The sequence below is a fragment of the Ascidiella aspersa genome, chromosome 7, assembly GCF_963924565.1.
Source record: "Ascidiella aspersa chromosome 7, kaAscAspe10.2, whole genome shotgun sequence".
Classification (NCBI taxonomy): domain Eukaryota; kingdom Metazoa; phylum Chordata; class Ascidiacea; order Phlebobranchia; family Ascidiidae; genus Ascidiella; species Ascidiella aspersa.
The window spans coordinates 12,215,912-12,233,049 of NC_139453.1; the positions used below are offsets into that span (position 1 = coordinate 12,215,912).

Here is a 17,138-nt window from a genome sequence, read left to right on the forward strand (position 1 = left end):
ACATATAATACACATCAACCCACACAACAATGAGTAAAATAGTGACAGTTGAGGTTGTCTATTGTGGTGCCTGAGGGTACCTACCAAAGGCCAAGGCACTTCAGAGGGACCTGATGTCAGAATATAGCAATGATGAGCTTTGTTTTGATTTACAAGGAACCAAAGGGGTGACTGGCTACTTTGAGGTTTCGGTCAATGGCAAGCCTATTCATTCAAAGAAAAACGGAAATGGATATGTTGACACGGATACCAAGTTCAAAAAGATCATTGCAGCCATTGATGCAGCTCTTCAGTAGATTTTAAAACATCAAAAATCCTGGCAAGATTTAGTTTTCCGATGATATATTAATTTTTCAGGAACACGTGTTCCTTGAAGCTAATTGATTTTATATATACCAGGATATCATTGTTTTTCTATGAAAAATAGCATATCATTTTGTTCAAACTAAGAACCTGTTTATCCATCATTGAACACTAGAAAATAAAGGGTCCTGCAAATAAATACAATAACATGGTGTAATATCTAGTATATCATGTGTGGTAGCTTGTTTTTCAAACTTTTGTTGCACCTTATCGGAGAGCTTGGAAGCCTATATACAAATATGTTTCCTATTAAATGTTGCATATAGCTTTCGCAAATTTATTGTTTTAAAGTGGAGATAGACGGATGTCACTTTTTTAGACCAAAACAGATACCCAAATGTAAAATCAGACAGCAATAAAAATGAAAACAAACAACCAATTTGCAGTTTCAAAAAACAAGAAATTTGTTTGTTTCAAAGGATAAACTACATAATGTTTTTATATTAAAATATCAACCAAAAAATATCACAATCAATATACCATCCAGTAAGAGCGGAATAATGGTCAATATTATTGGTCCACCTCTTTTAAAGTATTTCCAGTGGTTGTTTTTTATTTACCTTACACTTGCCAGGTTAAATTCATTTTATGTTTTACCTTGCTGGCAGAAAGAAATATATGAAGGGCTGCGCTTAAAGTAATTAAAGGTGTTGTCTTGAATCTTTTTTTCTTTATTGTCCTGCAGGTGTTGAATTTAATGTGAATTTATTTGTTACAGATTACAGTATAATGCAAATAAATTATTTTGTTGCACTGACCAAATTAAAACGAGTTTGACAGAAAGTGTAAGCTCTGGTCAATTATTTTGCTAAAATTCTGAGGCTTATTCTAGTGCAGGTATGCCCGAACTTTTTCAACAAAGGGTCGGAATAGATCTAATGCTAACGAAATAGTTGTCGATCAGGTTCGGTTCGACTCCCTAAAATTTATTGGAAATTACATTTTGAAAAGAGTCACAGTGTTTTTGTTTTGTCGAATTGAAAACTTAAGATTTGTATATCTAACAGGGGACATGACCACCGTGCTATTTGCTTCTACTAAATCGAAACTAAACAAACTACCATTGTATTTTCTAGTGCATATTGTCAGGTCGCTTATCGATTTGTTGAGAATTCGAAAATCTCAGCAATCAGCATAAACCTGCTTGCAATGACAAACTTAAAGCGCAGTAAAACACGTCTCGTAAGTATGACGTTAATATCAGGGAGTCGAACCGTTTGACTTTTCATGTTCGGTTCGGGTTCAAGGATTTTTTCGGAATCCGGTTCAGTTTCGGTTTGGAGGAATTTAAAAGTTCCGGTTCAGATACAATATAATTTAAATGTAGAGAATAATGTTTGAATTGTAAGTCATTTAATCTAAGTTACGTGACTGATTAAAAAAACAGAAACTCAATATTGAAATATCTAAAAAAATAAAAATTAACGATTTTTTCATTTAAAATTCATATTTTTTCATAAAATTTCGAACATGGCGTAACTTGACTCTGTAAAATAGAAGTTGTGACGTCATGCAGAAGCGAACCGCTTTTATTTACAGGTTCGGGTTTGGTTAAGGTTCAGGTACTTTCAAATTATTCGGTTCAGTTCCGGTTCGGCTCCTCAAAATCTTATAAAAACCGGTTCAGTATCGGTTACGGTTCGGAAAAAATTTACCCAAAACCGGTTCATAAAGTTCCGGTTCGGTTCCGGTTCGACTCCCTGGTTAATATCGTTGTGTCTTGTTCACCTTTTTCCAGCAGTCTCGTCCAACTATATAGCACAAAAGCGACTGCGTTGTGAACTAGCTGCGGTAAATGCCGACTGGATTTGCCAGAGCAAGGAAAAGAGTGTTGAGGAGAAATATTTAGCACTTTTCCAGGCGAACACGCTATATATCCACAAGCACAAACAGACATGCGTTAAACGTGTTGAAAGTGTTTTTAGGTGTTGTAGTGTTTAGCTGGCGAATTTATTTGTTAAGTTTATAATTATTTGTTAAGTATTTGAAAATGCATATGGTTGAATCGTTTTGTGCACTGTTTTGAGTTATTAGCGGTTTTAAGCAAAGCTTCCTGTAATCTGACAAGCCTGCCCTAGTTTTTAAGTTCTGCGCGCGTGCTCCTATGGCTTCCTAAGCCATTTTCCGGACCAGCCTCTCCACGCGCTTCGTGACCACGTGTTTTTTCATCGACCTTTTTCTCGCGTTTATCTGCTCGCAATCCCAACTTCTCTCCCTCTTTCACTTCACATTTTTCTGAGTCTTAAGTTAGACGTGTTATTTTTTATCTGTTGTACCGGAGTCTTGTTGGGGCGAAGTTCTGTCAATCAAAGTGAGTACTGTATATATTATAACGCTATTATAATTGCATGAAATAAATCAGATTTGACCCCCTTGTTATACGAGTCTGTTTTTATTCTAAATGAGCTTAAACACCTCATTTTTGGCGACGCCCTAGTGTGATTTGAACACGCAATAAAACCTTCTTGATAAGAGTCAAAATAATTCTAAACCTAACTAACGTTCTTTGAAATATTTGTAAATTCTCAGAAATAACCAAGTTAACGCACAGTTAAATTTAAGTCTACGCCTTGCTTGATTTGCATGTTTTTGTTGTTGCATGATTAGCTTTACGAGTAATGAGCACTGATAAATCTTCGGGAAAATTCCTACCTATTTTCACTAAATTTTCTGATAAGTTTCGAAGTTCTAAAAGCAGTGCTAAATCTTCCGATATGATGGCTAATTTGGGACAAATCGAATTGCCAGGTTTTGAAGGTAATGTTAGTACTGAAGCTGCTATGTCTCCTGGGGTTAGTGAATCGCATGCATTAACAGGCTCTTTTCTTAATCCTAATGACTTTCCTACAGTTTCATCTATCTACTCAACATACCAAGTAAGTGTTTCGTCTTCTAATGGTAGTATTTCGGCTGTTGCACCTTCGATTTACTCGCAATCAGGTTCAGCTAGCGCGTTTAACCCTTTCGAGATAACTAGTTGCACGTCATCGCAGGGTACAGTTAGCTCAACTTTTACTAACATGACACCTAATTTAACACAACAGACACGTTTGGTCAAATTAAATACATCAAAATATTACCAACAAACGACCCCTGTAGGATACGGTAACTGGCCAATCCAAACTCAACCTACACCTAACGTTCAGCCGAGTTTTCAATCAACTCCAAATCTAATTCAAACTAATTTGGGTTCCACGGCGCATGCCTTGCGCAAAGTAGCCTTACCTGATTTTTGGCCTCAGGATGTTAAACTTTGGCTTGCCGCAATCGAAGCAATCTTCGAAAATCATTTCATTTTTGGGGAACATGAACGTTTCAACCTAACAATTTCGGCCTTAAAACAGCCCCAAATTACTAAAATTGGACATGCGATCCTAAATCGCTCAACAGAGACACCTTACATTTCTCTCAAAATAGCTCTCTTAAAACAATATCAAGACAATGACATTCGTCGTCTTGACAAACTTTTACACGAGACACAACTCGGAAGCTCCCGCCCTTCCGAATTAATGAACAAAATGAAACAATTACTAATTAATGGTGGTGAACAAAATTCAACAACAGAAAAGGTTTTAAAAAAGCTTTTTCTTGAGCGAATGCCAGAAAACTTTCGTTTGGTTCTCGCTGCTGATTACGATCTTGATTTAGACGCCTTAGCAGATAAAGCTGACAAAATCATGATGATCGGAAATCCTAATGGTTTACCTATGGCCCCCGCTGTTAACCCAGCGCTAACTCAAACAAAAACCGACACATCAGGTTTGGTGAATTCTCAAACCTTAATAAACAATAATTTTCAATTACAATTAAGTAAGATTGCTGAAGACTTAGGTGCCTTACGCACATTACACACCACTCAATCTAACGAAAAACAACAAAACAATTTCTCTAATCAAAGGCGAGAAGGTTACAACAACCGCTCGTATCATAATACTAATTCTTACCGAAATGGCAACTCTTTTTCGCCGCCAAACAATCAACGGCAACCTTGGCATTCTCGACCGCCTTTTCGAAATCGTAATGAAAGATCTTGGGATTACAATGACCCACCTAAGCGCTATAACTCTCAGACATACGGCGCAAGTTCAACGCGTTTTGAACAACCGAACTACCGGCACTTTTCAAAAAACGAGCCAAGTCCTTCGCGTCGGTGAAACGTATGAAGGACAAATCAAATATTAACAATGACACGTTCACCGTTTTCGACTGCTCAAATCAATTATCTTTCCTCGTGGATTCGGGAAGTGTTTTAAGTTTAATTCCGAAATCTATGGTAACAGAATTTCGCCGTTCTAAGGCAGTCAATATGAAATGCGCGATCGGCAACAATTTCAAATCTTATGGCGAAGTTGTTCTAAATCTAAATTTGTATGTTGGTTCTTACAAATGGAAATTTTTAGTTTGTGATGTTCACGAATGCATTTTGGGAGCAGACTTTTTAGGCAGACACAATCTTTTGGTCGACGTAAGGCACAAGCGACTAATTAAATCTAATTCCAGTGCAAACGCGCCACGTGTTAATTCTTCCGCCGTTACTAACACGTCACAGCCGTCGCCTGCTAAACCTCCGACAATTCGTGGCAAGAGTATTTGCAAATCTGTCAAACAGAGAAAATATGTAAGCCGCACAGATGTTGATTGTTCCGCCTTTCCTGTCACGTCGCCTGTCAAGCCGCTGACAAAACGTGGCAAACGTATTAGCAAGTCTGCTAAACAGAAGAAATCTGTAAAACGCACAGCAGCTGTTAATCTTTCCGGCAGCCAGTCGCGGAAATGCTCCATTCAGCCTGTATGCACGGCATTCGTGACATGCCTGCTTTACTTGTTAAACATTGCCAGCTTGTCAATTCATTCTTTGATAGGCAGAAGTGCCCGCTTGTTTACAAATATATCGCGACTCGTTCCGATAATTCTTTCTGCCCCAGCGCCGATCGCGAAACAATTCAGTAATTGTTGCGTTACTTTGAAAACGGCCGCTGTTTCCTTATCTGCGCCTAACGAACCGGACGTGCCTCTCAATCAATTCGAGAAACTCCTCGATAATTTTCCAACGCTTACCCAACCGATGTCAGTCAATCGGCCGGTAAAGCATGATGTCACACATGTGATTGAAACAAAGGGTTTACCAGTTTCTTGTCGCCCGCGTCGCCTCGCGCCCGAATTGTTAGAAGTCGTAAAAAAACAGTTTGGCGATTTACTTGAAAAGGGTATTGTTGAGCCAAGCAATTCGCCTTGGGCTTCACCGCTTCACATGGTAAAAAAGAAGGATGGTTCTTACAGATGCGTTGGCGATTATCGTCGCCTTAATTTAGCCACTGTAAAAGATTCTTACCCAATGCCTTTCTTGCGCGATTTTACTTACAATCTTTACGGAATGAAGTTTTTTAGCTCAATCGATTTGCTATCTGCGTACCATCAAGTACCAATGCATGCAGACTCGATTGGTAAAACCACTATCACTACTCCTATTGGCGCTTTTCAATACCGTAGGATGAACTTTGGTTTATGCAACGCTTCACAAACGTTTCAAAGATTCATCAATAAAGTATTACGCGGTTATGAAAGCTTTTGTTTTGCTAATGTCGATGATTTACTCGTAGCTAGTGCTGACGAGGATGAGCACAAGCGCCATCTTAACTTGATTTTTCAACGATTAACAGACTATGGCATAGTGATTAATCGCAAGAAAAGTAAGATAGGCCAAACCGAGCTTGATTTCTTGGGCCACCGAGTTACTCGCGAAGGACTCCGTCCTTTAAAATGTCGAGTCGAATCTGTCAGGAATTTTCCTCGCCCTCGGACTGTTACCCACCTTAGATCATTCCTCGGGTTAATCAACTATTACAAACGGTTTCTCCCAAATATATCAGAGTCGCTACGGCACCTGAACGGCATGATTTCGAAGGAAAAGAAAGGTTGCACAAAAGCCTTAGAATGGTCGTCTGACGCTGTTGATGCTTTTGATAAAGTCAAAAGTCAACTTAGCGACCAAACTTTGTTGCAATTTCCTAAGCATAATGCGAGATTTTCTCTCATTTGCGATGCCAGCCAATTTGCAGTTGGTTCTGCTTTGAATCAATTTGATAATGGGGAGTGGAAACCCATAGGTTTCTTTTCAAAAGCTCTAACCGCACCTCAAAGGAAATTTTCGACTTTTGATCGCGAACTTCTCGCAATTTATTTGTCTCTTAAACATTTTAAGGACATACTTCAAGGTCGATCCTTTAATTGCATATCTGATCATCTACCTTTAGTGAAAGGATTCCGCTCAAACAGCGAAAATTTCACTCCTCGCCAAACGCGTTATATGGATTTCATTGCGCAGCACACCAACAATGTTGAATTTATGAGTGGTTTTCTGAACACCGCCAGTGATGCTCTTTCGCGCATTGAAATTAACGCTGTCTCTTTAGCTGACGAGCTACTTCCTTTAACGGAAATTGCAGACAAACAAAAAGGCGAAATGTTTCTTAACACTCTTTCAGATGATTATGCTTCTTTGCGCCTACAAACAGATTTAATTCCAGATACCGACGTATCAATTATCGGAGATGTTTCAACAGGAAACTTTCGTCCTGTTGTTCCCCACCAGTTGCGAAAACGTGTGTTTGACACCTTTCACTCGTTGTCACACCCTGGTAATAAAGCGACGCAGCGTCTTATCGGCGATCGTTTTGTGTGGCACGGCATGAAAGCAGACATTCAAAGGTGGTGTCAAACTTGCATTGCTTGTCAACGTTGCAAGGTCATTCGACATAATAAGGCTCCTTTAGCTAAATTTGTCGAACCTTCTTCTCGCTTTAGCGATTGTCACCTGGACATCGTTGGTCCTCTTCCTCTTTCAAACGGATATTCTTATCTTTTAACATGCACTGATCGATACACGCGTTGGCTAGAAGCCATACCGTTGCGTGACATTTCAGCGTCTACATGCACCGACGCATTTTTGCTTCACTGGATTGCGCGTTTCGGCTGTCCAACACGCTTAACTACCGATCGCGGCACGCAGTTTTGCTCAGCTCTGTTTGCAAACTTTTGCAACAATCTAGGCATTAAATTGCAGACTACAACCGCTTACCACCCAGCCTCAAACGGAGCGATCGAAATTACACACAAATCACTCAAATCCGCTCTGAAGGCTTATGACGATCCACTTAACTGGCATTCAAACTTAGGTTTAGTTCTTTTAGGCCTACGTTCTGTTTACAAACCGGATATTGATTGTTGTTCTGCTGAGTTACTTTATGGCTCAACCCTTCGTTTGCCAGGCGAATTTTTCGAAACTTACGTTCCGAATGTGCCTCAACATGAATATTCGCAGCAACTGACAAGATTTATGTCGCTTCAATCTTTTATTCCTCGTAGAGAACAAAAAGATACTAAGGTGTATCTCGACCCATCGCTGTCGTCCTGCACTCATGCTTTCGTCAGGGTGAATGCTAACAAAGGCAGTCTTTATCCTCATTTTGACGGTCCTTATAAGATTTTAAATAAGCATCCAAAATATTTCACTCTTGCTATGCGCGGACGCAGTAACAACGTCTCCATAGACAGGATTAAGGTTGCTTATCTTCCAGATATTTCAGATTTCATGGCTCTTCCTGACTCTGCCAACTTTCGTCCTGATGCAACCGATGTTGATAACTTTCCAACATCCTTTGAAACTAATGAAACAGTTTCTAACGATGAACCTTTGCGTCATACCAGACGAGGTCGTCCTATTCACTTGCCTTCCCGTTTCCGTGATTGATTTAGTAATCCTTTCCTTTTGCTCCTCAGCTCTCACTACTTGTTACCGACTTTTTCTGTTCTGTTACCTTTTCGTTTAATTTTGTTTGCATGAATTTATGTTTTGTTGTGTCACAGATTTTACAGATTTTACAGTTAACAGTAGCTTAGACTTAACTTAACAACCTTATTAGAATCCGATAACTGCGCTCAAGTTTTAAATTACAGACTCATTTGGCAATCAACTCTCGGAGGTGTTCGACTCTTCATGTACGATAGTTGATTGATCGGAGACCTCAACTCTTCTGTTCGGAGGAGATTTATCATCTCGACATCTCGACATCTCGACATCTGGAACATGGATTTTCGTGTCAACTGGTCATCACATCTCTGATCCTGCATCTATATCCTCATCGGAGTGTTCATCATCACCGAGCTTTTCTCATCATGGAATCCATCACTGGAAAGAGCTCACCTCACCATTCTTTTTTCAACCTGGAATCTAAACTGGAGGAATTCATCATTTTGAACAATGCTTTCAAAGACAGGAGGAAAAGGCAAAAGAAGAAGCAGACGAACATCAGCCGGACTTTCTTTTGGACAAGGGGGATGATTTGTAGTGTTTAGCTGGCGAATTTATTTGTTAAGTTTATAATTATTTGTTAAGTATTTGAAAATGCATATGGTTGAATCGTTTTGTGCACTGTTTTGAGTTATTAGCGGTTTTAAGCAAAGCTTCCTGTAATCTGACAAGCCTGCCCTAGTTTTTAAGTTCTGCGCGCGTGCTCCTATGGCTTCCTAAGCCATTTTCCGGACCAGCCTCTCCACGCGCTTCGTGACCACGTGTTTTTTCATCGACCTTTTTCTCGCGTTTATCTGCTCGCAATCCCAACTTCTCTCCCTCTTTCACTTCACATTTTTCTGAGTCTTAAGTTAGACGTGTTATTTTTTATCTGTTGTACCGGAGTCTTGTTGGGGCGAAGTTCTGTCAATCAAAGTGAGTACTGTATATATTATAACGCTATTATAATTGCATGAAATAAATCAGATTTGACCCCCTTGTTATACGAGTCTGTTTTTATTCTAAATGAGCTTAAACACCTCAGTGTAAATATTGTGTTTTTTTCCAGTGTTGTAATAACTTAAGTTATTGACTTGACTTAAGTCACTGTTTTCAAATGACTTGAATTAACTTAAGTCGTATGACCAAAATTACTTGACTTGACTTAAGTCTTTTGGACAAATGACTTAACTTGGACTTAAGTCATTTGGTTAAATAACTTGCAACTAAATTAAATGTTTTTAATTAAAATTTATCTCAAGTTTTGCACATTAAACACTTTTATTGCTGTATATTGCGTTTGTGTTATTTTTTTAGTTAAATTGTTGCTCATATTCGGGCGAGTTTAATAACTTTAATGGTAACAGTTTAATTTTTATGTCAAGGACTTGACTTGTTATTTTTACAAAAGACTTGACTTGGACTTGAGTTATTTCAAATAGACTTGTTTTTACAACACTGGTTTTTTGTATTAACATTGCTTCTTTGTTGCCGGGATCCGTGATGTTAAGAAACCCGTATCTACTTTTCACTTTATTAGAAACGAAAAATATCTTATTACGTAGCTACGGAGAAATCGTATGGTCGCACGGAACGAAAATTTCAACTGTATTTTATGTTTATTAGGGAAACATGCCACCAACGCCTATCGTTGATGCCACGAGCATCTGACTCGCGGACCTTAGTTTAGTAATCCGAAACGCAGAACCAATATGGCGATCAATTCTCTAGTCGTATCTCACAACGTGTGTCGTCCCCTGTTTTGTCCAAAAGGATTACGCTTAAATGTAAGTACCCTGCAATGCAATTGCAATTGCCCAATTGGTAATACTGAATGCCGTTGATATGCCTTTTACATTTACCAAGTCTTTAAGTTTTACCAAGTATTTACCGCCGCGTACGGCATGTGCATGCATCAGTTGCACTTATCATTTGGTTTCGATTTCCTTTGGTTAAGTTATGGATTATTATCGGTTTTAGACTGTTCGCCTAAAAGCCTTAAGGTTATTGTATTTTAGGAACAGTTGTGAAACAAGATAAACGTAAAATATGCCCAAATAATATTATACGACATTATATCGAGAAATGTGTATTTTTTTATTCAATGCGTCGCGTCTCCTTCTAAATTAAAATTGTGTCTATTTAACGAAATAAAGGCACTTTTTCGCGCGAGCGCTTTGTGGAGTTAGTAAGAAATGTAATGATAGGCCATTCATTTCAATCCATGTGTATAAGGTGTGGCTCTTACCGGTTAAGCAAGTAACATATGCGGCTCTTGGTATCGCATTGGTTGGCCACCCCTGATATATATATTATTGAATAATAACAATGATTAGTGGATGTGAAGCATCACAGTATATTAAATACAAATATTTCAGCCAATTTGGTATATGTCTATAAAGTGGTTGTATGTAGATTTTTAAAGTGGACCATAATGCTCCAATACTTTTATATGAAAGTTTAATTGTCAATATATACTAATTGCAAATACCAAGAACCACTAAGTCCAAATAGTATACTGCCTCTAGATTATTTTGCCACAAAAAAAAATGCATAGAGCTCCAAAAAATATTTTGAAAATCATAATATTCAGATCAATTTACATTTTAAGGTAATCATTATTTTGTGTGTTAGCATCATTTTTGAAGACAGTACCTCTTAAAATGGTGAAGGAGCATTTCATCACACAGTTTTGCCATAAAATAAAGCCTGTACTCTACAGGGATAAAGCACTTAAGTAGAACAAAAATTTGTCCTAGTAGTTAATTATTTTAAATCATCATATATAGGAAATGCCTAACATGCTAACAATTAAAAAAGTATGAATAAATTTTTAAATTATTTATGGAGTAAACGCTTCATGAAATTGATTTTTTTTTGCCTGAACCTGTAGTTTGAAAAATCAGCTCGGTAGTATAAAATTTAAATATTGAAAAGTTTCAAAATTAATATGCCATTATGGATGTGCAATTGTTTTCAAGCACTATTAAATAGATTTTTATCCTGTTCTAATGCAATTAGTTCAACATTGCTCTCTTTTTTGGCCAGGTAGTATTCTTGATTTTCTAATAATATTACAAAATTTGTAAGTTGTGTCTTTGCCATTTTAATTTACAGAGGTTTAGGTTTTCCTGCAGATTTCATTATTGTTTTGTTAGTATTTGATCAAAAAATAATTTGAGTGACTGGTAATGACAACACAGTTTACACCTGCACAGCAAGATAAAGTAAGCGACCCTTTGCCTTTGGAAAAGGAAACCCAGGTCAAGGTTCAAAATGACTACAGAATATGGATTGGAAATATGGATCCAAAACTTACAGAGTAACATATATTTACCTTTTTGCTTTATAAAACATTTTTTATTTATGTTATGATCAGAGGCCGTGCCGTATCCAGGGGGGATTAGGTGTCTGGACCCCGCATGTAGCGTGACAGTTTCAAAGGGGGGTGTCCCGAGTTTTCAACTTAGGGAATTCCCCTCTTTTCCTTGTGACGTTAATGAATATTGACATCATAAACAGTGACATGTATGATGTCATAAAATAGTGATTGTAATGACGTCATAAAACATTCTAATCAGAAACAACAAACGTCCAGCAAAAGCGCACAAGTGTGTCGTCGACACTGCTGCCAGGCGAAAAACTAAACCAAGACCGTAAAATATGTGTGATTGAGTTTGGAAGAATCATAAACTGCAGCAGTGCAGTTCCCTTTTTCCATGTACGGGACTAGCGTTAAATTACAGGCACGCCTTTCACCACCTGCAATACTAAACATAGATCATTTTCCCCAGGTATTATTATGCCACGATTAGCGCAACATCTGCCCTGAGCTGTGTGCCAAGTCAGCTAAAATACAAGCTGAGGTTGAGGGAAAATAAATTGGCCAACTGCACACTAAACACGTTGTCTTAGAATATGCTAATAGAGAATAATTTTGCGCTAACTATCATAACTTAAAAATGGCGACTTTGAAACGCGAATGACAGTCATCATTATACCTCCTATTAAGAATCTGTTTCAGTTAAAAAAAATTTGTTGTTAACCAATATCCAATATTAGAGCAGACAGCGAACAGCGAGGAACATTAGCGGCGCTGCCCAACTTCGACGTGTTTTAGCGTGAAAAAAAAAAGACGGTTTGACTTAACATTGCTAATTGTCGAATTCACACTTGATAAATCAGTCAACCTCAACAAATACTGAAAGAGAAGAAATATACTGCGTTTTACGGTCAAAAAAAGACAAAAACGGAGTATTGCGTTAGGTTTTGGTTACGCATTAGCTTAGGACACATGACCCAATTACATTAAAAACATTTCCGCTTCCGACAGTTTGCTAAATGGCCAAAACGAACATATCAAAAAATGGGGGTCACAAACCCCAGCCCCGATACGTCACTGTGTTACATAATCGGTAACCCAAATCACCTAGGGAGCCTGGAGTGTGGTACAAACAACTTACAGCGAGTAACAGCGGAGCCCCAAAAATGCTACGTTTTATGTATTCTACACGCTAAAAATGGCGATTGTTAGGAGCTTACGGCCGTTTAAAATTGTCTGTTTGACGTTAAAAAAAATTGCAACACCTCGTCAACTTATTAGCGTCTTGCGCTCAAAACGCTATGGAATTGTGGTGTCGGAACAGCGTCTCTGACGTATAAATCACAACTATTGTTCAGCAAAATTAATGATGCTTATCGACAAATTTGGGGTTATTTATAGTTTAATTTTGCCGATGGTATGAAGCGTGGATTCAAAGTCGCCCTTTTTCAACTCTGTATAATTAGTAAATTATTCAGCTGAAACTGTGCAAGAAAAATACAAACATGGCTTATTACTGAAGTTCGGTAAGACGGCCATTTATTATCAGTTTAGCGGGAAACTTTAGTTCGCCGACGTTTTAATCTATGTTTCAAAATTCCACAGTCAAGCGCTCCTTCTCGAGATTGAAGCTAATAAAAACATTCAATAGAGCGACCTGCGGTGAAAACGTTTGCTGAAGCTTACAAGCCTGTTATTGTTTGTTTCAACAATAAAATATATTTTCCTTATCAGGCCTATAAGGACTGTACTTGAGTTGGTGACAGGCGAACTGCTAAATGAAACAACGATAACGAGTGGTGATTAGATGGTGGCGGCAATAAGCACCGACCTGTTTTCAATGCCAAGTGTAGTGTTTTCGATGTAACATTGCCGCAATCACGTTTTTAGTTTTGTGATAATTGTTTACTGAGATTTCAAAGGGTGGTGTCAAGACTCCTAGACACCCCCCGCGCTACGCCCCCTTTTTCATTAATGATATTATCGTTTTTCTTGGACATTAATTGGTTGTGTCTGATTATGATGTCATCACAAATCACTATTTTATGACGTCATTATTCATTAACGATAGACAAAAAATAGGGAAATACCTAGGTTGAAAATTCTGGACCCCTTTTTAATTTTCTGAATACGCTCCTGAGTTTGACTTACATCAATGTGGAAGTCTTCCACTCTTATTGCTGTTGTAGGAATTAAACTATTGCCTTTCCACATAGAAATATATTTTTCTTTGTTATAGATCAGGGATGTCCAACCTGCGGCCCGCGGGCCACGTTGCGGCCCATCTGAAATTTTTGTGCGGTCCGCTAGTCATTTTCACTCCCTGCTAGTATTTTAAACGTTCAATATTAGCCTAATTAAAATGTGCCAGTCAGCTTTTAGGGGCACACTAATAGTATAGCATGGGCAAAAAAATATATATGTAAGTCTAAAGGCCCGTTATAACTCTAAAGAGCAATACTCAATCTTGAAACTTAATAGGTTCTGCGGCCCATTAAATCATTTCAAGTGTCAATGCGGCCCACTATAATAAAATGTTGGACATCCCTGTTATAGACGGAGGCATATTATTATAAAATGCTTAAATGCAACCACTTTATTATAGATACACTATTCTGGAACTTTTAAGGAAGTTTGGCAAAATAAAAGAATTTGATTTTTTATTCCATAAGACTGGACCTTCACAGGGCTTAAACAGGGGTTACAGCTTTGTAAGCTACTACTCTGAAAAAGTATGTATTCATGTTTGTACATAGTTTGAAATTGGACATGAATTAACTCAAATAGACATAGACAATATCATACATATGTGATTATATTTTAATTATTGACTAAAAATTGAAAATTTTTCCTACTTTTCAAAACAGTTTTATGTTGTTTTTTTAAGTCTACAATGTTTACTTAACCATATTTTAAATAATAGTAATATTATAATTTGCATTACTTAGAAGCTTAGTTTGAATTAAAATATTTATACCACAGTCCACAATCCAATAAAAAATGCATATAATTGCAATCTTCAAGATTCTTTGCAATTTATTCATCATGTAGATCAGATGTATTAGGGAATCACAATACACTCACACTTATATATATTTATATATATATATATAAATAAAGAAAAATGGAACCTTATATTCAACAAAAAATAATAATTTTTTTCCAATCTTTATACTTTTACTGACAGGATGCCAAAAATGCTATAAAATATCTGGATGGCAAGCAAGTCCTAACAAAGAGAATTTATGTAAAATGGGCACATGAGCCTCGCTATGACAATTCCAATCATGTTAACCTGAATCTGAAATCTGATCTGGTTAAACAGGACACCCAGGAGTCAAAACCAAATGCCCGGTTAGTAGTAAATATTTAGTTGATCACTGGTCAAGCAGTGGCGTATCCAGGGGGAGGGGGGGTTTGGGGGTTTGGAACCCCTCTTTTTGTACGTGACATTATCGTTTTTTGTTGGTTTTTGTCAGTTTTACTCAACGCCTGAAGCTGCGTGTTTTTAAATGTAATTGGGTCACGCATCTTAAACTAATGCGAAACCAAAATCAAACGCAAAACGCCATTTTTCGTCTTTTGTTAGGTCCACCGTAAACGCTAGATAGTTTTTCTCTTTCGCCTTTTGTTATTCGTTCGGGTTGGCTAATCAGCAAGTGTGTGTTCGACAATTAATAATTTAAATCAAGCGATTTCCGCTTTTCTCTCTCTGAAAACGCCGAGTTAGACGGTGCTGATGTTTCTCGCTGTTTGTTGTCTGCGTTAATATCAGATTGGTGTAAGACTGGGGTCGGCAACCAACTGTAATTCATCGGGCCCGTCGCCTCTTTTACAAACTACATATGACTTCATTTCAAATACTTTTTGACTATTTTAACTACTTAAGTGCGAAAAATTTTCGGCCTTTGCGCGAATCATCTACCTATGTCCGGTTTGTTAATGTTTTGATGCTGTATTTTAAACTAGATCAGCGCTTACCGTTGCGCCGTGGAAAGCTGCCAAGTGTGAAACCAAAAACGTATTCAAAAATATTTGACATATATTTTTTATTTTCGGCAATGTAATAAAAAAGAAATGCCGTTATACCAAAAATCGCGCTCGCTTCCGTTCGTCTAATAATTAAGTGTCAATCAAGCATTATTGGGCAAGCGACTAACGTGTAATGTCTGGTGTGGAGTTTGCAATTGCCCTAAATGCGTTAAGTTGGAAAAGTAATATTACGTTGTAAAACGTGCTGGCTGTCTACAAAATGCGCCATAGGGTTACTTAAGGTCAACTTTAGGCTAATATTCAGCGAGGTTATGCAGTTATGAACAGCGTAATTGTCAAGAATTCGTTATGTCAATAGCAACTTTGTATTCTTTGCAGTACATTATTTGACTGCATAACATATCATGTTAGTTAAAACAGAAGCACTAAAACCCAACAATGCTTTAAAAAACAGGACTGAATTGCTTAAGACTTCTGTGTGCAGTGTTTCATTGTACTCACTATTGGCAAAAATATAAGTTTTGGCAACAACCTGGACAGTTGATATAATACAGTTTATAGAAAACTGCTTCAAATGACAGTTGTTAAGAATGTTAAACATATGGGAGATTTTTTTATTATAATGTACACATGTTAGCAAATTGTTTGGCGTTTTATTGCTGTGATTGTGGGCCCTGTGGGGTAGATTAAGTCCCTTCCCCAAACAAAACCAAGGTTAGATAATTTAATAAAAATATACTAGGATTCGATATTCTGGATTCGTTATTCTAGATTCGAAACCTATTATTCTATAATACCTTGGGATTCTACTTTGAACATCCCTAGCAACAATGTGTATTTATAAGGCTGGTTTTGCGCAGGTTGTCTATGATAAAATCAATAGAAGCAAAACTGAGCAAAATGCAATCAAGCGAAGAGGGTAGCAATTTTGCTTCAACTTCTGTCGAACCCCAACCATATTTGCACCCAGCCCTGCGCCAAGCGAAGGCCAACCTGGCTGCTCAAGAACTTTCTAGAAGAAATCACCCTTACCGCAAAACTTACCACAAAAAGAAGAGATAACACCACCTAATACTTCTAACCACTTTTTCAGATAGAGTCATACTTGCCTTCATTGTGAGAATTACCTGTCACAAATGATATGTTTTATAACGGTCAAAGTAATGTTATTATACCAATTTCAATATTATAATGATTATAAGCACATTTACTTATCTGTACACACAAGCTAAAAATGTCAAAAAAATCTATAGCATATTAACAGTGTTCTCACAGCAAGGGTTCAATTTTGACTCACTGTTTTTCTGTGTTATTTAATGTTGTAGTATGACCTTGTAAAAAAAGATAAGGAAAAAAGTTGACTAGCTAAATAGGTCATCAAAACAGCATTGTTGAAACTGAGACGGAATCATACTTGTCATTTTTATGAGAATTCCTGACACAAATTATATATATGTTTTACAACAGTCCAAGTAAAGTTTTTTTTATATCAGCTACTATATCATTATAAAAATGAAGCACATTTACCTACTTGTACATTGTATAGTGATAATTGTATAAATTAAATGTGAAAATCGTGACCTTGCAAAGGCCAAGGACAAATGTTGTCTAGCCAAATATGTGAGAAATGTTGTTATAACTAATTTTACTGGTGTTGGAAACACTATGACA

The 17,138-nt window shown here is 37.4% G+C and overlaps 1 protein-coding gene across 1 annotated transcript; it reads left to right on the forward strand.

Moving 5' to 3' along the window:
- Positions 1–11,276: 11,276 nt before the first annotated feature.
- Positions 11,277–17,126, forward strand: LOC146137844 (putative RNA-binding protein 18). The gene is made up of 4 exons (XM_083393603.1): positions 11,277–11,474; positions 14,080–14,206; positions 14,662–14,828; positions 16,328–17,126. Exons 1-4 carry the CDS (start codon positions 11,344–11,346, stop codon positions 16,527–16,529), a joined length of 627 nt encoding a protein of 208 aa, XP_083249729.1. The 5' UTR covers positions 11,277–11,343; the 3' UTR covers positions 16,530–17,126.
- Positions 17,127–17,138: the final 12 nt, after the last annotated feature.